Below are 27,971 nucleotides of genomic sequence, written 5' to 3' on the forward strand. Positions count from 1 at the left end.
TATAACCTATATCAGATTGCTTGCTCTCTTGGGGATGCGGGGGAGGGAAGAGAAGGGAGAAAAATTTGGAACTCAAAATCTTATAAAAACGAATGTTGGCAAAAAACAAACAAAACGAATGCTGAAAATTATCTTTACATATAACTGGAAAAAAATAAAATACTATTAATAAAAAAGAAAAAATGAAAGCATTTTTGTTCCCTAAGGAGCGGGCCATGCAGAAAGTAGAGTGGAAGATGTGGGTAGAATTGAGTAGGACTTTGGGACAGTGCAGCTGAAGATAAGTGAGCAGGCAATGATGGGTAGGGAACTAGGTCTGTGCAAGGACAGCCAGGGACTGACAGTTATTAGAGCTTTAAGACGCAGAAAGAACACTGGAAGAATTGGTAATGACAGGTGAGAAACTTTGATGTGAACCACTCCTTCCTGTGGAATAAGTGTATTTATCTGCAGTCCATGAGGATCTAGAAAGAATCTGGGGGGGGGGGGGCAGAGCCAAGATGACGGAGGAAAGACATTAAATGCACAGAGCTCCTGATACAATTACCCCAAAAGCAGCAATAAAAGAACCCCTGGAGCAGAAAAATCCACAAAAATATGGGCTGAGATTATTTTCCAGCTATAGATTAAAGGGGGCCAAGCTGGGCTGCAAGTAAAGTCCAACCCCACCATCAGGCAGACAGAGACCCCAGGACGCCCTACGAGAGGAACTTAACCCCAGAACCTCCAAATCAGCTACAGCACCAGAGTCTTCTGGAACAGAGCTTACGGTCAGGTGAGAGGGCTCAACGGCTGGCCGGGGAGGAAAGTGCAAGGGTGTCAGCGGGACCTAGGGAAGAATTTGGCTTTCCAACCCCAGCGGGGAACCAGGAAGAAATCCTGAGGGGCCAGAGGCCCAGGTAGGGTAGGGGCACAGGCTCATCAAAGCTAGAATCTGTACCGTACACTTTTCCCCATGGAGAGGTATTTTTGGCTTTTTGTGAGAATCTACCATGAAGAGAGATGATTAAAACTTAGCTTGAGAGAAGCTAAAGAAATGTTTCTTGTCATTACTCGAACAATGCAGAAGAGACAGTTCTTAGGAAGCTCTTTTCAACGTTATTTTATGAAGAGGGTTTAAGAAAAGTTTACTTATTTTGAGAGCATTGATGGGAGCAATACTGGATTTCCACAAGTGAAGGAAACAAATTCCAGTACTTTAAGGGTTTGAGATGGCTTTAATGGTGACAATGGTCACAGTCAAAGGATAGCATGTAGGGGTGGGAGTGTGTACATTCATGTATGTGTGTGTATGATGTATATAGACCATTTATATCCATATATGCAAATTTATTGCTCTCATTTAATTATACATGTTTAATAAGCATTTTATTTCAATATATAAAATTGTTCATGAGAAACACAATGATTGGGACTCAGGAGCTATAGAAGTGAGTATAGCTTCCCCAAAGGTTTCCCCAGAAAAGCTCCCCTGTAAATAGTTATAGCAGCACCCTCACATCCCAGGAGAATGAGATTAAGGGATCGTCACCTGATATACAAATTAGAAAAGGTCTGTGGTCTACTCAAGTGTTAATATAAAAAAAACCAGAGTTAATATACCAACAAAATGATCAGACCATTCCAAAGACAGCATTTAGGACTTTCATGTTATACTTGTAGACAAGATGGAGATATGTGGGCTAGGTGATAAAAATGACTGAATGAAGGATGAAGAACAGTCTCTCCAATAAGTTGATGTCAACTTGAAGGGAGTTCTCTCAGGACATGCCCAAGGATGTCATCCTTATTCTTGGATGTTTAAAATTTCTATCGAGTTAGATTAAGATATAGATGATGTGTTTAGATGTTCAGGCCCATAGCCTCTAAATCTGTTTGGTCACTCGTTGGTTTATGTGTAGAAGGGATTCAACTTTTTTGTATCTGTTTAAGCATTTCAGACTGCCATGTACATATAATACAGGCAGAAGGCTGAACTGACTGACACTGCAAATGAAACAATATGGATGCTTGTGTATGCATTTTATACTTTAAAAATGTGAACCAGGTTTTAAGTGAATAAGATACAGAACAGGTCACCCAAAATTCTTAATACAAGAGAAAGAAAAAATGAAATGTTCTTTGTTCATTTTATATGTATTTGTAAAAGTATATTTTAATTCTTGTCAAAAGCAATTCCAAAGATTATACATGATTTCAAATGAGAATGTCCCAATACTGGACTTGAATGAGTCGCCCATTTCACTCCTTCTCTTTTATGAAGTCACTCAGAAATATGATATTTTCTGTAAGGAATCCAAAGAGAAAATAGTTATTTTCAGAATTTTTTCCCCTTTTATGCCTCTTCTTTATTAGCCTATGATAGCCTTCATTTACAAAGTACTTTAAAGTGTGCACTTTATTATAGTCTGTCAGTTGGGCCTCACAACTATTCTGAGGCAAACACTCCGATTATTGTCATCTCCATTTTACAGACTAGAAAATGAGACACAGACATTAACTTACCTGTCCAAGATAACACAACTAGTGACTGCCAGGAGGACTCAAACCCATATCTTCCTGACCCCAAGTCTAGCAATCTATCCATTGTCTCACTGGGAAGAAAAAACAAGTCTCCCAGAAGAGCTTGAGGCAAACTATTTTGATTGATCAATAATTGTCACTATGTTGTTATTCAACTTCAAAAATGTTTAAAATTGTTGAAAGTGCCTTGTCTTCAAAAAGTAGTTTCAATCAAAAGAAAGTCATAGAGAGTTGATGCTATACTGGCCTTTTTAAAAGAACATCCAAAATGAGAAGAGGAGATACAAATCCTATACCTGAAGTTAAAAAGTAAAAGCAAACAACAAGGGCTGGAAGACTGATTGGGAAAAGGCACTGTCGTGGAAGAATAGCAGGGGTATACCCCATCATTTTGAGGAAGTAGCTTTTCTAGAGACCCCTTAGCCAAAGAAAGGTGCTTACAAATTCAGGCTAAAAGGTTGAGGGTTCTCTAAGGAGCCCAGAAGAAGAATTATGTCACTCAAAAGGTAGAGTACCCTTTAGAAATTACAGAAGGACTAACAGCAACTGGCACCTGTTAGTGATTGATCTGTCACATGTATTTTTCTAAGCTTGATCCATTTTCCTCTGAATTCTCTGTGAACTTAGAGGACAGTGTGTTACATAATTATGGAGTGGTATTGCTTTGTTTTTATTATTTTCATTTTTAAATTCATTTTAAACTTAAATACAAAATGAAAAAGTGAAAGAATTAATAAAAAATGAAAAAAGAAAAAAAATTTCCATTCACACAGCAGAACTTAAGAGAGGATTCAATATAAAACAATAAATTTCCACTTCAAGAAAACCTATACAATAAATATTATATATTATTTTCAAAGATTAAAAAAAAGTCAGGCTAAGGACCAATGTTGTTGGTCCTGGAAAATACTAAAAAATAGACATCCCTCCTCTTGCAAAAGAGGCAACAGGGGATCAAAGGTAGAGAATGTTGCAAACACTGTCACACAGAGTTGATTTGCTGCCTTATTTGGTTTTCTTTGTCACAAGGAAAAGCTTAATGGTGGTACACTGGTAGAGGACTGGTGTAAAAAATAAGTCATCAATATTAATTTAGAAAAATAAAAAGCCATGGTAGAAGTCTTTAACTTAAAGAGAAGGGAGTATGGCCCAATTTTCAGTTCCTGCTAGCAGAAATGGAAAATCATACTGCTTCCATATGAAAATCCTCTAGAGTAAGTAAAATTACAGTAGAAGAAGGGAAAGCAAGTCCAAGGAACTGAATTCTTAAAATCTCTGATCTGAAAACAGGGAGTCAGTTTAAGACTGATATAATCTGGACTTATGGTGGACTCGAGTTGGGTAAAAAATGGACAACACATAAACAGCGAGTATGGGGGAATGGCATACCCTCAAAGTGTTTGTTCTCATTACTTGTCCATACATAAATGTACAAAGATAATATATAGAACTAGAAATTCTACTGCAAAGAGGTAAATTTTACCTCATCTATCAACCAAGACTTGCTGGGACACAATTTATGATTGGAAATTGTCTTTGGGGGCAGCTAGGTGGTGCAGTAGATAGAGCACTAGCCCTGGATTCAGGAGGACCTGAGTTCAAATCCGGCCTCAGACACTTAACACTTACTAGCTGTGTGACCCTGGGCAAGTCACTTAACCCCAATTGCCTCAAAAAAAAAAAAAGAAAGAAAAAGAAAGTACATTACCTTTGAAAAGGCCTACCTTATTCAAAAGAAGTATTTTTATAAGCATGATTGTGAAAAAAAAAGGAGAGCTGAGACCAATATGAATCCAAAGCAAAATGTTTAACAAACTTAAGAGTTTAAAAAAACACATATATAAGTAGAAGCAATGACAAACAACTAAGAATTAAAGAGCAACTTGGTACCACAGGACTTGTGTCAGAAACATTAACATCCAAATGATCTGAGATTTTTGATACTGAAAATGGCAAAAAGGCTTTCCTGGGGCAGCTATATGGCACAGTGGATAAAGCACCAGTGCTGGGTTCAGGAGGACGTGAGTTGAAATCTGGCCTCAGACGCTTGACATTTACTAGCTGTGCGACCCTGGGGAAGCCAGTCACTTAATCCTCACTGCTTTCCTCCCCCTCCCCCGCCCAAAAAAATCATCCTTGGTGGCAAAAAAAAGACTAGGACTAATGCTTGGGGTGGATGGGATAATGGTAATAGATTAACTGTGAAAAGGCTGAACTACTCTGTTTTTACTCTGCTTCTGTTTTCTCTCCCAAGGAGAAGAACCTTTGAACTGGGAAATAACAAAAGTGGTTAATAAGGAATAGAAATAGAATATAAGGGAGGAGACTCTCAGGTAATAATGTAGCTGCCCTCAATGAGTTCAAGGCACCAAGCCCAGGCTAATTATAAGCAACAGTCCTAAAAGAACTGGCAAAAATTACTATTGAGACCCTATAGGTGATCTTTACATCTTGGAAAATAGGGAGGTATTTGCCAAAGAAGTGGAGAATGGCAATTGTTTCCCCAATTTTCAAGAGTCTTCAAGCATCCTTTGCAGAGGTTAGTGGGTACAAGAGTGTGGAACACTTCATATACTGTGAGATCCTGGGGGATGTGTTGATTAGTACTGCAGAATTTTTTTTTAAAAGATTGTTATACAGGATAGCTCTCTGGGAGTATGAAGGGAAGGGGATAAGGACATAGGGGGAAATCTAGACAATATAAAAACAAAAAATATCAATAATTTTTGTTTTGAAAAGTCTTCAAGTAGAGGCTGAATGAGAACTTGTAGAGAATGATGTAGAAGAGATTCTTGGTCAAGTATGGGTTAAAAGCCCTTTTCCAATGCTGCACAGAGTTGGCTATGAGTCAGAAAGGTCTGATTTTAAGCCCTACCTCAACACATACTGGCTATCCTGACCCTAGATCAGGTATCATGGGCAACTCTCTAAGACTACACTGCAGAGTAAGTACCAATCAGCACTGATAGAGGAATTTCCTCATCAGGAGCTTCCTTCATAGATGAAACCATAGATCTTGTTAAAAAACAGCTATGTAGAGAACACTATAGACAGTATCAACACTGTGTTGATCAACTGTGACAGACTTGACTCTTCTCAGAAATAAAATGGTCCGAGATGGTTCCAAAGGGACTCATGATGGAAGGTGCTCTCCAAATCCAGGGGGAAAAAAAAGAACTGTGGAATCTAGATGCAGATTGAAGCATACTATTTCTACTTTTTTTTCTTTTTTGAGGTTTTTCCCTTTTGCTCTGATTCTTCTTTCACAGCATGACTAATGCAGAAATATGTTTAATGTGATTGTACATATATAACCTATATCAGATTGCTTGCTGTCTTGGGGAGGGTGGGAGAAAAATTTGAAAACTAGAAATCTTATAAAAACAAATGGGGGGCAGCTAGGTGGCACAGTGGATAAAGCAACGGCCCTGGATTCAGGAGTACCTGAGTTCAAATCCGGCCTCAGACACTTGACACTTACTAGCTGTGTGACCCTGGGCAAGTCACTTAACCCCCATTGCCCCGCAAAAAAAAAAAAAATTAAAACTATCTCTACATGTAACTAGAAAATAATAAAATTCTTTTATGATAAAAAAAAGCTATGTATTTTTAAAAACCTGTATCTATAAAAAGATCTGAATAGTTAGTCAGAGCTCTAATAAGATTACTGCATTATACAGTGGTACTGAATGATAAACTGTCCCTAGCAGGTATGACAAACAATTAAATCTTTAGAGAGTCACTACTTCACTGTCAGGGATGGAAGGATGCCTTGGAGTTTTCTGTGACTGAATCATCATAAACCTAGAGAGTGTTTCTTTTGTTTTTATAGCCAGATCAAAATCTAACCTATAAAAGCAGATAAACCAACAGCAAATAATACAAATTATTTCTATTTAGCTTTGGAATGTTAGTCAATTTCCATAACAGCAAATTCCTCCAAGAGAATGACCATAGTCTTTACTACATTTATAAGCACTTGAATACCAACAACTCAAACATAAATCCAAAATGGAAATCATCTTTTCCCTAAAGCCTGCTTCTCTTCCTGGTTTTATTACTTCTGTTAATGGCACCACCATTCTCATAGTCACTCATCCAAGAGTAAGAGCCTAGAGTTATTTTTGATTGTTCCATCCACAATCCACTGCTGAATCCTACTGATTCTACTTCCATACTCTCTAACACATCTGTACCTTCCTTATAGGATAGGTAATTATGGCCAGGAATAGACTAGGACAACAGTCTCCTGACCCCCTTCCATTTTTCCAACCTTCATATCAATCTTTGCAATGTACAGCTTGGGTTGTCACTGTCACTGTTCAAAAGCCTTCAATGGCTCCCCACTACCAGTTCAAGTCCACACTCCTTTATGTCATCCAAGGCCCCTCATAGGCTGGCTCCAATCAATCTTTCCAAGGGCTGTTGCAATTCCCCTTGAGGAATTCTGCACTCTATTCAGACTGGGCTACTTACCCTTTCCATAACATACTTCCCTGCTTCCTTGTATTTCTACTGTTCCTTATGCCTCAAATGCCCTCTCCTCTTATATATGCCTATAAAAGTCTTATCTATACTTTCAGCTCTATCTCAAACACCACTTCTTCATAAATTTTCCTGACATCCTTCTTGCTTAGAGCTCTTTACTATGTCTCCATTAGTTCATCTTCAATCTTTTTCAAGTTGTGTCTGACTCTTCGTGACCCCATATGAGGTTTTCTCAGCAGAGACACTGACAGTTTGCTATTTCCATCTCCAGTTCACTTTATAAATGAGTAACTGAGACAAAGAGGATTAAGTGAGTTGCCCAAGGTCCTACACATCTAATAGGTATCTGAGACCAGATATGAACTCAAGAAGAGAAGTCTTCCTGACTCTAAGCCAAGCACTCTATCCACTGTACCATCTAGCTGCTCTCTCCATTAGTACTTATGTTCTATTTTATATTAGTTGTATTTGTGTTCACATCTCTCTCCTGCATATGATAAATTCACTGATATAAAGGGCTAAGCTTTATTTATCTTTGGTTTCCCCTCAGCACCTGGTACCAAATATTAGGTTAATTCCAAACTAACAGAGTTTCTTGACCCTTATGTGGAAAAATAAGGCACTGGGGAATTAACAGGTGCTCAGGACTTCTAGAGGGTCAGTTACCAGATTCTTAATTCTTTTGTTCACAACAATTTATGAAACTATCTACTAAAGTTTGAAGGAGATGCGATTTACATTTGTAGAGGGAGTGCCCACACAGAAATGATGGCTTCTTTGACATGAATGTCACTTAGTGACATAATAGGAGGGATACAAGCACCTAGCTCCTTTTTTGAATTATGTCCTAAGGAAATCCACCAAAAAAAAACTTTTACAGATTTCATAAATGGTAGTGGGATTATACCTATCTTACAGCTAAGAGTGACATTTCAAATAATCTATTAGTTCATTTGTGTAAGCTACTATATACTAGTGTGGAAGAAAACATCTGTCTCAGTGAGTCAGCTCTAAGAGTGTGAAATTCTAGTTCAGAGAAAAAGTCAAAAAATAACTGAATCTTCTGGTCAGAGCTAGTCCACGGGCACCCCTCTCACATATGACATATGACAAAAGCCCTTGGCTAAAGTAGCTAATAGAAGTCTCAGTCTCATTACTATTTGCAACCATAAACTGGAATGCTAGGAAGCAGCAGAGACAGAAAAAATTTCAACTTTCACTCATCTCAAAGCAGGAAGATAGCATCTAGAAGCCTCAACTGAAGTATATGGAAGAACTTGAGAACTGATCCACCCAAGTTTTCGCAGTATCTCCAAGTGCCTTTTTAAAACTACTTCTCTTTATCCCCACTTTACTCTACACCACTCCAAAAAAGCAACCAAAATCAGTGCTGAACATACCACCATAACTGAGAAACTGCACTACCAACTCATAGTAACAATTCGATTCTATTTTGGTAGAGAGTCAAATACTTTTCAGAAAAGGGATAAACTTATACCTTAGTTAAAGATTATCCTGAAGTGAAAGTTAAGATGAGTTCTATGTATGGCAATTACACACTTAGTACTTGTCATATTTTAAGGCAACACTTTAAAACTCTCCCCTGCCACTACCAGAGATGAACAATTCAAATATTCTTACTCAATTTTACAGATGGGGAAACTAAGGCTAAGATTGAGGTTAAATCATTTGTTAAAGGTCTTAAAGCCATTAAATGTCAGAGCCAGTATGTGAACTCAAATCTCCAGACTCCAAGACTCTTTCTACAGTATCACATTGCCTCTAATTATTCTGAGGTATAGGTAAACGTGAAAATTCCTCAGCACATACTTAAAATTCTTCTCCCCTGTCTTTTAAGTCATTTAATATTTGAGTGCCTCATGAAAATAATCCTGTATGCTCGATTCAAAATCCCAAAGAACAAGCTGTAGCCTTTACAAAGGAAAAAGAGGGAGAATGATAAAGACCATCTTTCTTCCCCAAAAGATAAATGTTTTGAAGAAATAAATTTCTCACCAGCTATGATTGTTGTGGCTTGTCGTCTCACATTGTTTCTATCCGTGTATTCACCATAGTCTATTTTCCCTTCCACAAAAACTCGAGCCCTGATAAAAACAAAATTTAAACAAATAAGTGAAACAGCTGATGCATTCCAATGTGTCCTTCATATCAGAATCTGATTTGGGCAGTTCAACACACAGATGAGAAAGCCTACCAACATAGATAAATAAACTTACTGTGTCAAATTTTGAAGCTCAGAATGAGAGTGCAATAAACTCAACTTCTCTACTAGTTTGTCCTATCATCTCCACTTCTTTCATCTTGAATCTCTTCCTATCTACTGGCTCATCCCCTGATGCCTACAAACATTTCCACCTCTCCCACATCTTCAAAAAAACCCTTACTTGATCCAACCATCCCCACTGGCTATCATCTATATGTGTCCTTCCCTCCATGATTAATTTTTTTGAAAAAGTTGTCCATATTCACTGCCTCTATTCTTCTCCTTTCTCTCTTCTAAATCTTTGCAATATGGTTTGCAACATCACCATTCAGCTGAAACTGCCTTCTCCAAGTTACCAATGATCTCTTAATTGCCAGATCTTCAATTCAATTCAATTAACATTAATTAAGCACCTGGCTACACCTGCACTCATTAACCTCAGCTCACTGGTAAAGGTGGGGGAGATGGGATACTCCTTTCAACCCACTGCCACTTCCAGGTTCTCATTCTACTACCTAATCACCATTCAGGGACCTCTTTTCCTTTGAGGTTCATGCTATTCATACCTGGGGCATCTAGGTGGCACAATGATCGGAATGCCAGGACTGGTTCAAACCTGGCACTTACTAGCTATGTTTCCCTAGGCAAGTCACTTAACTGTTTGCCTCAGTTTCCTTATCTGTAAAATGAACTGGAAGAGGAAACAGCACTGGAGTGGTTACTCCAGTATCTTTGCCAAGAAAACTTCAAATGGGGTCACAAAGAGTGAGACATGACTGAAAACAACAATAAAAATAAATTTAAAATCTAGTGACTTCCAGGTCACTCCTCTTGACCTTCCTCATTAAGTTCTATATATGGTTCACAAATTTTCTCTCCTAACTCCTGCCCTCATAGTAGGGGATTTCAACATATCTACTGACTCTCCCCCTTTGTCATCTTCACTCTATCACTTATTTTCACTCTCTCCTTGGCTACTGGTTCATTCCATGCTGCTTATGAACAAGTCCATTTCTCCCCCAACCTGAAAAAAAAAACCGTCACTTGATTCTTCTATACCCACCATTATCCTCTATCTTTTCTGCCTTGTGTGGCTAAACTCCTTGAAAAGGCTGTGTATAAGAGGTGCATCTATTATCTCTCATCTTTCTTCTAAACCCCTTACAACTCAGCTTCTGACTTCATTATTCCCCCAACACTGCTCTCTCCAAAGCTGCTAATGACCTCTTCTCACCAAACCCAATGGCCTTTTCTCAGTCCTCATTCTCCTTGACCTCACTGCAGCTTCTGACAATGCTGACCACTCTCTCCTCCTCAATACTCTAAGTTTTTAGGACAGCACTCTCTCCTGGTTCTACCACCTATTAAAACACTCTTTCTCTGTCTCCTTTGATGGATCCTAAGCTAGATCATGCCCACAGGTGTTCCAGAGGATTCTGTCCTGAGCCCTCTTCTCCTATACGACTTGATTTGGTGATCTCATCAGCTCCCATCCATTTAATTATCATCTTATTTCTGTCCATTTTCAGATCTATTTATCCTGCTCTAACTTCTCTGCTGACCTCCAAATACCTTTCAGACATCTCAAACTGGATGTCCAGTAAATATCTTAAACTCAATATGTCATTTTCCATCTGGTCAAGGACATAAAGTTTTCAAAAGAAAAATTTTAAATCATAAGCAACCATATGAAAAATTCTCTAAATCATTACTTAGAGAAATGAAAATGAAAACAAATGTATGTTATTACTTTATGCTCATCAAGTTGTCAAATATGGTCAAGGGTTTTGAGGGTGACAATGGGGTTAGAACTCTGATTTCACTGGTAAAGGTGAAATAGCAGTGTGGAACTCCCCACTACTGAAGATTAACAACTCATGCATAATTTATAGTCTTGGAGCATTACCTGGGGCCTGAGAAGTTAAATGACTTGACTACATTCTGACACACAGATGTGTTATCATAGGCATGAAATCCAGATCTCCCTGACTCAAAGCTAAGCCTAATATTTAAAATGTCTTGCACCAGTACTACTCAACAATGACAGAAATAGTCAATGTAGGAGGAACTGTGGGAAAAGTCATATTCATACATTACTATTTGAGCTATAAATTGGTCCAATTATTCCAGAAAACAATTTGGAATTGCATATGAATTAAGTAAACCATTCGTACCCTCTGAGATCCAGTGGTCCCACTATCAGGTCTATCTATGTGTCAAGGAGGTCAATGACATAAAGATGTGTCCCTTGGGTACCAAAATACTCATAGCAACACTACTATAGTAACAAAAATCTGGAAATAAATTAAATGTCCTACAAATGTACAAAGAGATACACATACATATGTGTGATATTATCCTGTTGTAAGTAACATAAATGCATAGAACACAAAGAAACCTGAAAGATAGTGTATGAACTGAAGAAGAGAGAAGTAAGCAGAACCAAAATAATATACACAATGACATAAATGGAGACAACAGGGGCAGCTAGGTGGCGCAGTGGATAAAGCACCGGCCCTGGATTCAGGAGGACCCGAGTTCAAATCCGGCCTCAGACACTTGACACTTACTAGCTATGTGACACTAGGCAAGTCACTTAACCCCAATTGCCTCACCCAAAAAAAAAAAAGTTTTTTTTAATTAAATAAAATAAATGGAGACAACACTAAAAGACAAGAGAATTCAGGTCAAACAGAAAATACAAGCTAAACATACCTTCTACAAAAAAAAGAAACTACAAGGGTTCAAGAGTGGAAAGTTACATCACTGGGCAGCTTTGCTTAGTTTTTTTATGGGAAGGTCCTGGGGAAGAATTTATTGGGATGTAATTTATGCCTCAAAATAAGATACATCAGCAAAAAATCATGGATTGATCTCATCCCTGAAGGTTCTAAACTCCTTCTTCAACGACATAATTTCTACAATCTAGGCATTTAATACTTCCCACACCTCTTTACTTACCCTTTTTTCACATACTGATATGCAAGGTCCCTCAGGCCCGGCCTGAAAACTGATATTCTGTGCCATGTGGTCCTTTGGCTGACATCACCTAAATTATAAAGAGGGTTTGAGATATTAGCAAACACCACTCAAAGTATAATCACTATAGTTATTTCTTCTTTTTTAAAAAAGTATTATTTATTTTTTGCAGGGCAATGAGGGTTGTAACTTGCCCAGGGTCACACAGCTAATAAGTGTCAAGTGTTTGAGGTCATATTTGAACTCAAGCCCTCCTCAACCCAGGGCCAGTGCTCTATCCACTGCACCATCTAGCTGCCTCCTGTAGTTATTTCTAACAGAACAAACCAGAGAAGGTTCTTTTTAGATCTTGCTGCCTAGGATGACTAGGCCCAAACTCCTGAGTTTTACTAATAATATACCACAAGTACAGGTAAAATTATTTATCTAGTAAGCTTTCAAGATGCTCAGTTAAGGGGCACCAATGAAGGTCAATGGACTGTTTATTAAAAGGCAAGCAACTGGGGGGCATCTAGGTGGCACAGTAGATAGAGCACCAGCCCTGGAGTCAAGAGGACCTGAGTTCAAATCCGGCCTCAGACACTTAACACTTACTAGCTGTATGACCCTAGGCAACTGCCTCACCAAAAAATTAAAAATTTTAAAAGGCAAGCAACTAACATAAGACAAATGAAAACAACTTAAGTTTATTTTAACCCTCAATCAACCTGGACAAAATTCCTCTTAGCAGACAGTCATCATGAACTGCTTTGGCCAAAAGAAATGACTATCTTCTGGTAAACTGTAATGATAAGTTCCTCTGAACCTAAAAAACTGTTCTCAGTGGTATGTAAAATTTGTTGACTTCACATCCCCATCAGTCAATTTCTGAGCACACAGCTGCATATATGTATGTTTATTTATAAATTATGTACACATACCTACTCAATGTCATATATATTATAAAATATATGCAAAATAAACATTTTAAAAATAAAGCTGAAATAAAAAGGAAAAAAGTTTCATAAATGTTAATACTACCAAAAAACCTTGCTCTCACTAAAAATATCATTTAAATGAGAGCTATGTGAACATACTATTATTTTTAATTGAGGTCTAATCTTGGATTACAGTGATTCAAAAAATCTATGTCAGGTTTATTTCTATAGTTGCTTTTAATGGCTATCACAGCAAAACATAAAAATAAGGAGATCCAAGTGCAACATTGGCCATGCTTCCCAAATTATGCTACTCGTTTTTCAATTCCATCCATCAATTATGCAAAGGTTTTTGTTGAAATTGGGCTACTTAAAAAAAAAAATTTCCCTTTTTCAATGAACAAGAAATGTAATCTTGTCTCCCTTCTATTCCACCCATTAAAAAAAAGAGAAAAACAAAATCCTTTTAACATGTGCTTTCTTCATTTGCCTCCAAACTGTCTAGTGAGTCTGGAATGCGAGAAATAGGTAATCTCTGAAACAGGGTTACAGATCTGAAAGAATTCTGTGAGCCTCAAACCCAATGTCACACAGCCATTAATTCTTGCTGCTGCTGTTTCTTCTCAATCCTTCTAATAATCTATGGCTGAGCCCCTCCTTGTTGGGAGTGGGGAGTTTAACAACTGGGCAGCAGGAAACTCACGTGCCAGGACATCATGCATATAGGGTGGGTGTTACTGCAGCAGCAAGAGCACAAGGAGGCCAAGCAGGGAATGACTAGCCACTGCCTTCATGGAGAGAAAGGAAGAAAGAGGAAGGAGCTAGGGCAGATCAAGGATGGACTGCCTGACCACCGGGCAGGAGAGGAAGAAGTACAGCAGACCTCCCTAGGAGCAGTCCACCATGTGCTTGGGCAGAGGGAGAGAGCAACAGAGGCAAGGCAGCTTGCTGAGTAACTGGGTTGCTCTCCTTGGTTCTCATCCTTTCTTTGGGCATCCCAATAGATCATAAAACTTTGGAAATCAGTGCCTTAGAGAATGCATGTGCAGTCCATTGCCAGGAATATAATAGGTTAAAAAAGAGGGGGGTTGGGGGATATCACTGAGGCATCTTTCTAAAAAATGTACAGAGGGAACAAAGGCCAGAAAGAAGCACAGGCAAAGAGGACAACTTTAAAAACATTGAACTTACTTAGAGACTTCCATTTTTATGTACAATCCTCTCTTTTTCTTATCCTATGTATATGAAAATGCTCATTTGGTCTTTATTCAAGTCAGAATTTTAAAAACACAACTTGTGTCTTAATCTGCCTTAAGGAAGTCACTGTAAAAAATTGTATAAAACTGGGGTCACCTTTGAAAAGAATCAGAATCTTCAGTTTACTTACATAAGATTACAACACATTGTATTGGGAAGAAGGGTGTCTTTTATAAATCCATCATCAAATTATCTACTGGTACCAAATTAATAAATACACTCGATTCACCCTTTAAAACTTACTCTGTTGTAATGTCTCACTTTCCCCTGATCTCCACATCTCATTTGTGGCCAAAGAAAAGATCGTGACTGGGTTTTTTCCTTCCGACTGTCTTAGAACAGGATCCTGACCCACTCTTCCAAGTAACTGGACACGATTAAGAGCTGTAATAAAAAACAAAGATAAATGTACAGTTGAAAAAGGAAAATCTTAAATTGGGACAATTACTCCAAAGAATAACGAAGAAGTAAGTCTCACTGTACTTTAATAGGGGGAACAGGAAGGGAATCAAATGCCATGTACAGTGCTAAGAGCTTTACAAATATTATCTCACTGGATCTTCACAAGAACCCTAGGAGGTACGTGCTATTATGATCCACATTGTATGGTTGAAGTAATTGAAGAAGACAAAGTTTAAGACTTTCCCAGGGTCACAAAACTTTTTAAGTGTCTAAAGTCACATTTGAACTCAGGTCTTCCTGATTCCAGGTCTAACCATTTATCCATTTCACCACTCCAAAATGGAAGGTATGGGAAAGCAGATCAGACCAGTGCTTGGGGGAAAAAAGGTAGAGAATAGATTCTGACTTGAGAAGAACACTGATTACTGGTACCAGAATAAAGCCTCAAAGGCAGCTCATGAGTTAGGAAATGAACCTAGAAATGAAGGGATAAACTTAAGAAAAGTTACTTCCCTTTGACCCAGCAATACCACTACAAGGCCTGTATCCCAAAGAGATCATAAAAAAGGAAAAAGGACCCACATATACAAAAATATTTATAGTTGCTCTTTTTGTGGTAGCAAGGAATTGGAAACTGAGGGGCTGCCCATCAACTGGGAAATGGCTGAACAAGTTGTGGTATATGAATGTAATGGAATATTATTGTGCTGTAAGAAACAATGAGCACAAGGATTTCAGAGAAACCTGGAAGGACTTGCATGAACTGATGATGAGTGAGATGAACAGAACCAGAACACTGTACACAGTATCAACAATATTGTGTTGATCGACTGTGATAGACAATACAATGGTCCAAGATAGTTCCAAAGGACTCATGATGGAAAATGCTCTCCAAATCCAGAAAAAAAAGAACTATGGAATCTAGATGCAGATTGAACCATACTATTTCTATTTTTTGAGGTTTTTCCTTTTTGCTGATTCTTCTTTCACAGCATGACTAATGCAGAAATGTTTAATGTGATTATACATATATAACCTATATCAGATTGCTTGTTGTCTTGGGGAGGAGGGAGGGAGAAAAATTTGAAACTAGAAATCGTTTTTATTTTTTATTTTTGCAGGGCAATGGGGGTTAAGTGACTTGCCGAGGGTCACATAACTAGTAAGTGTCAAGTGTCTGAGGCTGGATTTGAACTCAGGTCTTCCTGAATCCAGGGCCAGTGCTTCATCCACTGCACCACCTAGCTGCCCCCGAAACTAGAAATCTTATAAAGACAAATGTTGAAAACTATCTCTACATGTAACTGGAAAATAATAAAATATTTTTATGGGAAAAAAAAAACCTGGAAAGACTTAACATGAACTGATGTTAAGTGAAATGAGCAGAACCAAGAGAACATTGTACACAGTAACAACAACACTGTGTGATGATCAACTGTGACAGACAGCACTTCTTAGCAATACAGTGATCCAAGACAATGCCAAAAGACTCATGAGGGAAAATGCTCTCCATATTCAGAAAAAGAACTATGAAGTCTGAATGCAGATTGAAGCATACTGTAACGACTGGAATGACACCACCTGCTGGAGACTTACTGTAGAAAAGCTGCACCATGAGGCAAAAGTCTCTGAGGGCAAGACCATGGGTCTTTTCTTTGGCGTCAGGAAGTGACGTTTGCTGGTGGGAGGAGGAAGGGGGAGCTGGGCGCTCTGTCTCGCTCTCTTTCCTTTGGACTCTGGTGGAGAGCGGAGATAAAATGTGCTCTCCCTTTAATAGATAGATGAATGTAGGCCTTTCTCTCTCTCTTTACCAAATTCTTATTCTCCTTAATAAATGCTTAAAAGTCTAACTCTTACTAAAGCTTATAATTTATTGGCGACCACTCATTAGATATTTTAGACAGTTTAGCTAGAATTTTAGCCCTTAACAATACTATTTTCACTTTTGTTGTTGTTTCTTCTTTCTTGTGTTTTTTCTTTTTGTTCAGATTCTTCTCTCACAACATGACTAATGTGGAAATAGGTTTAAAATGATGGTAATGTGTTAGATATATCAGACTGCTTGCTGGCTTCAGGAAAGGGGAGGGAAGGGAGAGTGGAAGAAAAATTTGGAACTCAAAATCTTACAAAAATGAATGTTGAAAACTATCTTTACATGTAATTGGAAAAAACATCAAATAAAATACTATCTGAAGGTAAAAAAAAAACTAGCTATTTATATATGATTCAATTTTTCAGAACTTCAACATTACATTGGCAAGGTCAAACTGCAGCTGAATAGTTTATTTCAATGAGAAAAATGAAGAAAAGGTAGATTTTTACTGATTACATAAAAAACAAAATACAACTTTTTAAGAAGAGAATAATTTCTAGGATACATCCTGGGTACATATTGAGCTCAGAGTATCCCACATCTTCCACAGCTATACAACTGTAAAATAAATTATGTTCACAGTAATGGCCATGAGTTTTTTAAGTAAATAGTTAAGTTTTCTTTAATGAGGCAAAAAAAAATAGTTATCTATAAAACTATGCTGGGTAACAGAGGGATTTCTAAACTTGCTTTCTTCTCCCACTTGCTATGTTTCCTATAAATAAGATTCACAGGAGCCAGAAAGAATCAGAAAGGTCATCTGGTCCAATTTCCTTTTACAAATAAGAAAACAGAAGGGGTGGCTAGGTGGTGCAATGGATAAAGCACCGGCCCTGGATTCAGGAGGACCTGAGTTTAAGTCCGGCTTCAGACACTTGACACTTACTAGCTGCGTGACCCTGGACAAGTAACTTAACCCTCACTGCCCCACCAAAAAAAAGAAAAAAGAAAACAGAACCAGAGTGAAATTAAATCCTTGCCCACAGTAACATAAAGAGTAAAAGTGGCTAAGACAGGATTTGTACCCAGGGCTACTGATTTCAAATTCAATCATCTCCTCTGGCATTAACATAAGCTAGAAATCTGGGGACCATAAGCAAAAATTTCTGGCACTTGGCCTTACTTCTACAAAACAGCCTCTTATTCCTCTACCTAATGTTATAACAACATTTCAGGCCCCTCAAGGCAAGAAAATAAAGGAAAAGAAGAACAGGAACCCAAGCATGCTACAGGGACAATTGGTCAATGACCGGCTCCAATGGGATCAAATGCCAATCCCTGGGTCACAGACTTTAATCAGCAGGCATTTGAAATGTTGACATCACCAATGAGACCAAGTGGAATGAGACCAAAGGTGCCCATCAACCTGTCCTTCTCCAGCTTAGATTCTACAGGACTTCAGCTACAGGGAAGATGCCTCATGATTGACCCAAGTACTGGGGAGAATTGTGACAAGGAGTTCATACTGGAAAATATAGGGAGAGGAGAAGGTAGATAGTCACTGTTATTTGAAGTTCAACATAATTTGAACATGTTCTCTTTCTCCCTGAAAATGCTGGGAGAAGGTATGTACATGCCAAAAGCCTCCAATCACACATCCTCTTTAGCCACTGTCCATTTGAACTGCACTACAATACATCACCAGCCTCAGTCTACTTCCCTGGAGCTGTCGGACCATTTTAAATGCTTAAGAACTTCAAATGAAGACAGACATCCTTTCATCTTGTTCCTCTTCCCACCCCCCACCCCCACCCCTAAAGATGCTATTATTTCAAATGCTTCCTCAAAGCTGTAGTCAAGTAACTGGCAATTGATATCAATGAAGTCTAGATCTGACTATGATTGTCCTGTTAAGAACCCCTGGGTGAAGGGATCTCAAGGAAAAGCCTAATTACAGGCAAAGTAGGAAGACGGATACTTGATAAGCACTTTGGCTAATGCCTAAACTAATCTTCCAACACCAGCAAGTCTTAAGGACCTGCATGTCTCTCCTCCTCCATCCCCCTCTCCTATTTCTCTTTTACTTGGGTACCACAAAGATGGAAGAGTAGATATCCTCTTCAAGGTATGTTCAGTTTTACAAACCCCTTCTCCTTTACCATCTCCTTAGGTACAGACTTTTCAGGGAGCCTGAACTCTGAACTGATCACACTCAAAAGAGACGTAGATATGGGGGCAGCTAGGTGGTGCAGTGGATAAAGCACCAGCCCTGGATTCAGGAGGACCTGAGTTCAATTCCGGCCTCAGACACTTAACACTTACTAGCTGTGTGATCCTGGGCAAGTCACTTAACCCCCATTGCCCTGCAAAAAAGAGAGAGAGAGAGAGAGAGAGAGAGAGAGAGAGAGAGAAGTAGATTCCTCAACTATAAAATGAAGGGTTTGTACCAGATGTTCTAAGGACCACTCTGGTTATAAATCTATTCCCCAATAGATAGGATTGTTGGCTCAGGCACAAAACCCATGACAATAAAAGAATTCATTGGTCATTTGTCATAGATAAATTAACAGATAAATTTAAGTTTATATATGTATACATGCACATTATATATATATATATACACACACATATATACACACACAAAACACATATTAAATATATCTTAATTTAAGCTTTATTTAATTTAACCTTTAAATTTAAGATTATGTATAGAACTTCAAATCTTAGCTCTCAGCTACTTACATCTTTCAAGAACTAAACTGGTACTTCCCTCAGAGTAATGCCTTGCATATTGACGAAGTACCTAAGCAAGAAAAAAACAAGAGGATAGCTTTAATTTCCAGAAAGAACAAACAAAACAAATAGTAAAGAAAAGAGAATATTTGCTAACCAAGTGATGACTTTTAAAATAAACAATAAATTGCTCTAAACAAACTCTAAAAACAATTTTCTATAAATTTTAAAGAACATAATTGTTGGTTGAAAAAAGTACTAAGTAGAATTTTCAAAATAATTCTTCATTATGTATTCAAAGGCCCCCTCTTCATCCCAGAGACTAAATCTTTCCTCTCTCCAAGGGTATGAGAGAGTCTATCTCCATCACAAGACCCAGTTGTAAAATTAAAATGTCCCTAAGAGTGCAAAATAAAGTCCTAGAATAAGATAGCCCTTGACTCTGTCCACTTCCTTCTTGGATTCCCATATGATCAGAGTTCTTTTTAGGTTGAATGGCTAAGCTAATCATTGGTACAGCTTTCAGGGTAGAAATATCACAGCAGCTTCAGATAAAAACTGTACTGCAGGGGCAGCTAGGTGGCGTAGTGGATAAAGCACCGGCCTTGGATTCAGGAGGACCCGAGTTCAAATTCGGCCTCAGACACTTGACACCAGCTGTTTGACCCTGGGCAAGTCACTTAACCCCAATAGCCCAGCCCCCAAAAAAACAAAAAACAAAAAACTGTACTCTAATTTCACCACTTGGCAGAAAAGAAAAAAACATATATTGGCCCCCTAAAATAAACAATCCCAGTAGAGACAGACATCATTCATACCTGAATGTAAACTACTTTAATCAGATGTACAGTCATGACTAAGTGCTTAAAAACACACAAGAAACAGAAGTCTGAAAGGAGGGAAGAGGGCAGGGCAAGGAGCAGAAATTTTAGGAAAGGTAAGCATACCAAGAGCCTGAGCAGCTGGTGGCACAGTGGACTGCACAATGGATCTGGAGTCAGGAAGACAAAGTCAAACCCAGCCTTAAACACTTAGCAGCAGTTTGAACCTAGGCAAGTCACTTAACCTGCTTGCCTCAGTTTCCTCAACTGTAAAATGGGGTTATTAATAGCACCTACTATGCAGGAATCCACCAATGTTGAAGAGAGGGAAAACCTGCTGCATGGGCAACAGCTTGTTTTCCATATTGATCCGCCCAGGCCAGCGCCCTGGAGAGGACACTCCAGCTACTCCTCATGGGGTAGATACAACACACAGCCACACTGTGGTCTGTGGCTCTTCAAGGCGTTAATCCATGGTCGTCAGCGACTGGTGGAGGCCTACTACTACTACTACGCAGGACCATTGTAAGGTTCAAATGAGATAAGAGTAAAAAGTGATTAGCACAGTGCCCAGTATATAATAAGCACTTAATTAATTTTTTTTTCCTTCCCCTCCCCTCACCCAGGGGGTGAAAGGAAGAAGGTGGCAGAGAAGTGGTTCATAAGAGAGGACAGGAAACAAAGACAGAGTGGCAATTTTGCTCCAGGCAGCTAGCCCACCACCACAAAAATCATTGCTGTAATTGGCTGATGCCAATATATCAGATCTAGTTAGGATAGCCATAAAAACCAGTTTCTCCCAATTCAACTCTGTACCCAAAGCCCTTCATGCCACACTCTTTAGGAGGAAAGAAGAGAAAATAGACAACATTGTGATTCTCCTCCTCCTTTCCCTCTCTATTACCATCATCCGCATCTGCTCTGTACAAAGGACAAGGCTCTACAGCTGATACAAAACCTAGATAAGGAACCGAACCCCCTGTACTTAACAGGGCTCAGGCTTTATGCCAGTACTGGCACTGCTATTTCCAGGCTATTAGAAAATATCCCAGTGTATGCTTAAGTGTATTGTACAAGCACATGTAACCAAATACACAAATCTAATATAAAAAAAGAGCTAGATGGGTGATATGGTGGGTAGTCTACTAGGTCACAAGTTAAAACACATATGCACAATGCTTGGATCCCAGTCCTTGGTTCTCCAAAGTCTGATTTTCAAACAACCAGTCTTCCAAAGTTCTCAGGTATTCTGGCAACAGATTCAAAGTCCAAGCCATCTCACCCTATCAAGACAAGTGCAGTTTGGGGGATTTTTTAATTAATTTTCCACTTCAGAACTGACTACATTAAAACAATACACAACTGGCTATTTTTGAATGGAATAACAGTGATCATTCAGGCAAAAGTCCAAGACTTTTTAAGCCTTTACCAAATGTGAACATTTAAGAGAAATAATCTAAGGCAGAACTTTTTTTGTTATAGATCCCTTTGGCAGGCTGGAGAAACCTAAGCAATCCTCAGAATAATGTTTTTAAATAACTGAAGGAAATATTAAATCAGTCAGTTAGAGGTTAGTGAAAATTAAAATGTCATTTTCCCCCCCTTAAAATCAATCTGCAAGGTACAGTCTCTTTAAGTGATTTTCATATGCAATAGTTGATAAAAAGAGCAGAAGTGTTTGGTCTAAAAGATTTATATTGATTTTCAAGTGAAGTTGTATATTGCTACGGTTAGGGATGACTATTTTGATGTTTAATAGGAGTAGAACATGAAATGTTAAAATATGCATATGAAGAAACAGCTTTCAGACAGGATTTTGGAGACAGTTTTGAAGAGAAGATTTATGGTTTGGATTCCAGGACTTAGAACTCTTTGTTAACAACATGGAGGGGTGTCTTGTTTGTGTGGAAGCTGCTTGGCATCATAAAGATCCATTATTTATAAAAAACTAGAAAAATGTGAGTGCAAAGAAACCGTTTCAAAGGCATCAAAGACACAGAGTGCTTTGTTGAAGACTTAAAGGGAGACATGGCAGGTACCTCATCACAATTGTACATACATGATTTATGATTAAAGAGTGCAAAACAAAAATGAGAAATCATATCAACATATGGAAGTTGAGATATGGCTGAAAAGGGACTGGAGACTTGAATGAGTCACTGAGAGTCAGGAAATTCTCACTGAAGACACTTCAGTACAACGAAGACAAGAGAGGACAGCAGCAGGTGAGAGGAACTGAAGGAAGACTCAGCAGGACCCTGAAACAGAGAGTCAGCTGAGAAGTTTCCATGAACACACAACAGGCCAGTGAGAACTGAGATCACAGCATAGGACTTCAGGAACAGCTATTGCCCTTCAACACCTCTTCCAGCTGGATAAAGGTGAAGCTTTTGGAATGGGCTTTGCTCTCCAGTGCCCTCTGGCTTGAGAAGGAAAAGCAAGGGGGTTCCTGACTACTGTGGTATTGAGAGGAGCTGGTTTAAGAAGGGAATGGGGGGGGGGGCAGCTAGGTGGCACAGTGGATAAAGCACTGGCCCTGGATTCAGGAGGACCTGAGTTCAAATCCAGCCTCAGACACTTGACACTTACTAGCTGTGTGACCCTGGGCAAGTCACTTAACCCCCACTGCCCCCCCCCCAAAAAAAAGAAAAGAAGGGAATCAGAACTGTGCCCAGCTGAGAGCTCACGGCACATGTCCTGATCCTGTACAGGACTGGGCTGTATAGCCTAGAGGTAGGTACTTTAAGGAAGTAGGCAGCTGCCAACCCTGAGGAGAACTGCTTTCACATTCAAAGCTAGCACTTGCCAAGGGTGATGGTTCAACTGAAAAAGTCTGTAGAGAGCTTGTTATTAAGTCAAGGAGGATTTCCCCAGCTGAAGAGTGGTGAGGGTCAGAAGTGAAGCTCATTAGCAGAGAAGCAGTTCCATGTAACACAAATATTCTTGAAAGGACCCATGACACTAAAGCCTGCAGTGCAGAGTTGCACTGATCACTAGTTTTTCCCTGACACGTTTCTCTTCTAGGCAGCTGTGTGTGCTGTTCTTCCTCACACCTAACTGCACTGGTGGAAGAGTGTGACCTCATAATATTATTTTTTCCCCTTTTTAGTAAGCAAAAGGCAATGTTGTAGATCTACAAGTGTCACTATTATGGAAAGCTGTGCACAAAGAAAACATACTGGATGGGGGCTCAAGGGTTAGAGTAGTGAGGAAGGGAAATTCCAGAGGACTCTGAGACAGTCTGACTGTAACCAAGTGATAATGGTCTGTCTTTGGTAACTTAAACCAGAGAGTGCGAGTGTAGTTTGGCAGAGCTAGTCAAATCCAGAGAGAAGTGGAATCTATTACACACCTAGGTGGAAGGTGGGAGGCCAATGCACAGGGTTGATGATGACCATAATCCCCCAAAGCAGCCAGTTAGTCTTGTTAGATTGTGAGGGCATTGGTAGAGGTCATAGATTACTCCTTAACTGTCACTACATCTCCATGATGCCCTTAGGGTTCTTGGACCCAAGCTTAAAAACCAAAGTGATGGCTCAACTTTTGAGACATTTCAGATAGCAAGTGATCCCATTACTGAGATGGAAAGAAAATTACCTGTAAAATAGGTCTTTGAAACATGGCTTTTCTTTTCTTTTCTTCTTAGCCCAATTAGAATTTCTTCCTGAAGGAAAGAAAATTAAGTTATATGTTGCACTCTATGTCAACTAAAATAGCTTTAAAGTCTAACTTCCAAAGGATACATGTGCTTCCAAAGGATACATTGGAGCTGACACCAAAAGTCCTCATAAAGAGAGCAAAGGGATGCTGATTTGAATTTTAAACCAAAAAAATCTGAAGGCTTCAAAAATTATTTCATACTGTAAACAACCTCACTATAAGAATTATGGCTCTGATAGATGGATAGTCTGTCCACAGGCTATTCCAGGCCCACCCTCACCAGCTGGAAGAGGATTAGAACAGCCTCAGTGCTTTATCATCGTACCATCCACTCACTCCTAAACCCCTCTCCATTCTTTTTCTGCTTTCACTCTACTCAAACTGCTCTCTACCAGCAATCTCTTAACTGCTAATTCCAATGGCCTTTCCTCAGTATTCATCCTCCTTGGCTTCTCTGCAGCTTAGGACTTTGTGGAGCTGTGGAAAAAAGACAAAGTGAAATGGTCTTTGCCCTCAAGGATTCTAATGGGGAAAACAAAAAACATATTTAGGATATATACAAAATGAATTCAAGGTAGTTTGGGAGGGGAATGCATCTCCAGAGCAGGAAGAGAACAGGAAACTGCTCTCTTCTGGTCTTCCTCCTACTTGTCTGATCATTATTAGTCTTCTTTATTGAAGCAGCCACCTTCTTTCCCTGTCAGTTCAATTGAGCAGAAGACTCCCAAATTGGAAGTGGAAAGAATGGGATACAGATACAACCATCTTAAAATATTTAAAAGGTGGTCATATAGAAAAGGAATTGCACTTCTTTTTGTTCACCAGCAGATGGCAGGCCCAGAAGCAATGGGCAGAAGTTACAAAAAGATAAATTTGGGCTTGGGTTAAAAAATAAAAACTGTAAGAGCTTTCCAAAAGTGGAACAGGCTGAGTGAGGAGTGGGGATAAAGGGGGTTTGTCCTCAATGGAGGTCTTCAAGCAGGTTTGTGCACCTGACATATAATAGGTCCTAAATAAATGCTTAGTAAATTAAATCACAACCTATATGGCCAGTCATAAACCCTCTCTTAAATGCCAGTACTGTAAAACCAACTGTTAATCAACCTAGGCTTCCCAGTGGTATCTCAGTCAATACATCTAAAACAAAACTGATCTACTCCCTTTAAAGAGGCTTTTCCTTCAAGCTCCCCAATTTTAACCCATTATTCTTGATACTATCCTCTCTGTCAAGAATATACACTAGGGGCAGCTAGGTGGTGCAGTGGATAGAGCACCAGCCCTGAAGTCAGGAGTACCTGAGTTCAAATCCAGCCTCAGACACTTAACACTTACTAACTAGCTGTGTGACCTTGGACAAGTCACTTAACCCCAACTGCCTCACTAAAAAAATTTAATTAATTAAAAAAAAGAGAGAATATACACTAAAGGGGGCAGCTAGGTGGCACAATGGATAGAGCACCAGCCTGGATTCAGGAATACCTGAGTTCGAATCCAGCCTCAGACCCTTGACACTTACTAGCTGTGTGACCCTGGGCAAGTCACTTAATCCCAATTGCCTCACCAAAAAAAAAAAAATCCACTAAATTTCCAGGTCTTATCTATTGGTCCTTCCCCTTCTCTCCATTCAAACAACCACTACTAAGGTTCAAGCCACCTCTCATATTTTACTGAGTCTTTTAATTGCCCTCCCTGTTTCTAATCCCTTTCTTCTCCAATCTCCCCCAGACAACTACCAAAAAAATAAAATAAAATGGGGGGTGGGGTGGCAGCAAGGTGGCTCAGTGGATAAAGCACCAGCCCTGGATTTAGGAGGACCCGAGTTCAAATACAGCCTCAGACACTTAGTAGCTGTGTTACCCTGGGCAAGTCACTTAACCCTCATTGCCCCCCCCCCCCCAAAATCTTACTGAAGTCTGACCATTATTACTGAGCTCAAAAACCTTTACTGACTCCGTCATGCTTCCAAAATAAACATGCTCTCGGCTTCACCTCCCGGCATTAGGTCTCATTACTAATGCTCACATTCTGGTCAAACTGGCTTACTAGAGATCTCCCAAACTTTACATTCTAGGTCCCCAAGCTATCCTACAAGTGGAATACAAGCGCATCAAGTTTCACTCTCAGAACCCTTCCTTCAGTTCTTAAATCGGATACCATCGCCTCCAAGGAGAATGGAAATTCCTTGGGGATGGAAACCATTTTCATTTTTTGTCTTTTTAATCCTACCTCTTGATTCAGTGGGACCAGTGGGCATGTGGCTGATATTTGCACTAAAACTTAAGGAGTAGTGGGTATGTTTGGGGGTAATTATTACACAAGTCAAAGTTCACAGCCCCATCCCATCCATCTCCTGAGAAGGGAATCAGAGCCATCTACACAATCATGAGAGAGGAGAAGACGGGGTAGGGGGCAGAAAAAGGAGGAGACACAAGCAGGGTCAGATTTTAGAGCTGAGCCCTTTACTGGTCATCTACTCCAATACCCTCATTTTACTGAGGGAACTAGAACGGGTGACCTGGCTACGGTATTGGAAGCCCCAGATTCAAATCCAGGTTCTGCCACTTCTTGATATGGGGACATTAGTCACTTAACCACTCTCGGTGGCCTCAGTTTCCTCAACAGCAAAACAAGGGCGGCGTAGGGATAGACGGCCTCAAGACCCTCACAGTTCCGAGTCTACGGTGTGTGAGAGGGCAGCTAGGGGGCACAGTGGATTAAAGCACTGGCCCTGGATTCAGGAGAGCCTGAGTTCAAATCTGGCCTCAGACACTTGACACATACTAGCTGTGTGGCCCTGGGCAAGTCACTTAACCCTCACTGTCCCCCACAAAAACAAAAACAAACAAACAAAACCGAGTCTACGGTGTGCGGGTACAGCAGCGCCGAAATTCGAACGCAGAGCCTCTGCCGCCAAGCCCCAGGCACGCTCCCGCTGAGTCACGTGGCAAAAAGAGAGACGACTTCCCCTTCCCTTCCTCACTCTCCCCGCACGCGGTAGAAGGATCACCTGTTCCACCAGCCCTCACTCCCAAGGCCCCGCGCGAAAGCCCTGCCCACAGGTTAGGCTGCGGAGGAGAGGAGAGAAGCAGTGCGAGAAGCCGTCCCGGGTCACCACGCCCCGGTCCCCTCCTCGCTCCCTTCCTTCTTCCTTTCTTCCCCGCCTTTACCTAACGCGGAGGCCCACGAGCGACGCCAATCACGGCAGATGGGGACGCAGGTGCTGGAGCGCGCCGGAAGCGAAGAGCCGCCGCCGCGCGGCCACAGAAGCGCCCGCGCCCCCCTGCGGCCGGGAGGGCCCGACGCAGCACCTCTGCGCAGGCCCCGCCCCGAGATCCTGGAGACTAGGCTCTGCGGCGCCGCGGTGCTCGCGCTCTTCTTGCTCTTCTCCCTCTCGCTCTTTCCGGTCCTCCAGGGCTGACCGTGGCTTCCGCTCTCCTTCCTGTGTCCTCTCAATTCCTTTCAGTTCAATTAATATTTATTTACGTCTACTCTGGGTCGGGCTTCCAGCTTAAGCGCTGGGGATACCTTTAAGAAAAAGATAGTTCCTGCCCTCAGGGACCTTATATTCTAATGGAGAAGTCAACCCATAAAAGAAGGCCGGAAGTAGGGGGGGAGGGGAAGGACCCCAAGACTGCCCACACTTGTGCCTGCCCAGCCCTGAGTCTGCAAGTTTTCATTCACCTATTAGGCTACCCCCCTGCAATGCCTGCCGAGGCTCAGCTCCGTACCGCCCTCCCCTCAGGCTCGCCATGCTTCTCTCCCTCCTCTTCATCCCCGTCATTCTCATCCGTGTGGGTCTTTCAACGTTTGCCAGATTGCTGTCTTATTGTTGCTGTTTTTTCTTTCTTGGCCTTTGATTTTGAAAAGAGGAAAAAAAACAATGCCAAAGCTAATAATGTCTATCAATGTGCCAAAAATATTTTTGAAAATAAACCCTTTTGGGGCAGCTAGGTGGCGCAGTGGATAAAGCACCGGCCCTGAATTCAGGAGGACCTGAGTTCAAATTCGACCTCAGACACTTAACACTTACTAGCTGTGTGACCCTGGCCAAGTCGCTTAACCCCCATTGCCCCCCAAAAAAAAAGAAAAGAAAAGAAACCCTTCTCAGGCAATACATTTTATGAGGCGAAGTTAAACTCATTTCTAAGAGTCAT

General features: G+C 40.2%; 1 protein-coding gene across 4 annotated transcripts; it reads right to left on the bottom strand.

Annotated features, from left to right (window-relative positions):
* Window positions 1–2,128: 2,128 nt before the first annotated feature.
* Window positions 2,129–27,132, bottom strand: SSBP1 (single stranded DNA binding protein 1). 4 transcript variants are annotated; one of them, XM_043965066.1, is made up of 8 exons: window positions 24,225–24,272; window positions 23,755–23,821; window positions 20,284–20,327; window positions 19,346–19,406; window positions 14,632–14,772; window positions 12,197–12,284; window positions 9,028–9,116; window positions 2,129–2,285 (listed from the first exon to the last, which is right to left on the bottom strand). In XM_043965066.1, the coding sequence occupies exons 1-8, from the start codon at window positions 24,255–24,257 to the stop codon at window positions 2,242–2,244; spliced, it is 567 nt and encodes a 188-aa protein (XP_043821001.1). In that variant the 5' UTR covers window positions 24,258–24,272; the 3' UTR covers window positions 2,129–2,241. The 4 variants fall into 4 exon arrangements, with proteins under 4 accessions (XP_043821001.1, XP_043821003.1, XP_043821004.1 ...); XM_043965068.1 differs by lacking the exons at window positions 20,284–20,327; window positions 24,225–24,272 and adding an exon at window positions 26,985–27,132; XM_043965069.1 differs by lacking the exons at window positions 20,284–20,327; window positions 24,225–24,272 and adding an exon at window positions 26,825–26,978.
* Window positions 27,133–27,971: the final 839 nt, after the last annotated feature.

This window comes from Dromiciops gliroides, chromosome 5 (genome assembly GCF_019393635.1).
Source record: "Dromiciops gliroides isolate mDroGli1 chromosome 5, mDroGli1.pri, whole genome shotgun sequence".
Classification (NCBI taxonomy): domain Eukaryota; kingdom Metazoa; phylum Chordata; class Mammalia; order Microbiotheria; family Microbiotheriidae; genus Dromiciops; species Dromiciops gliroides.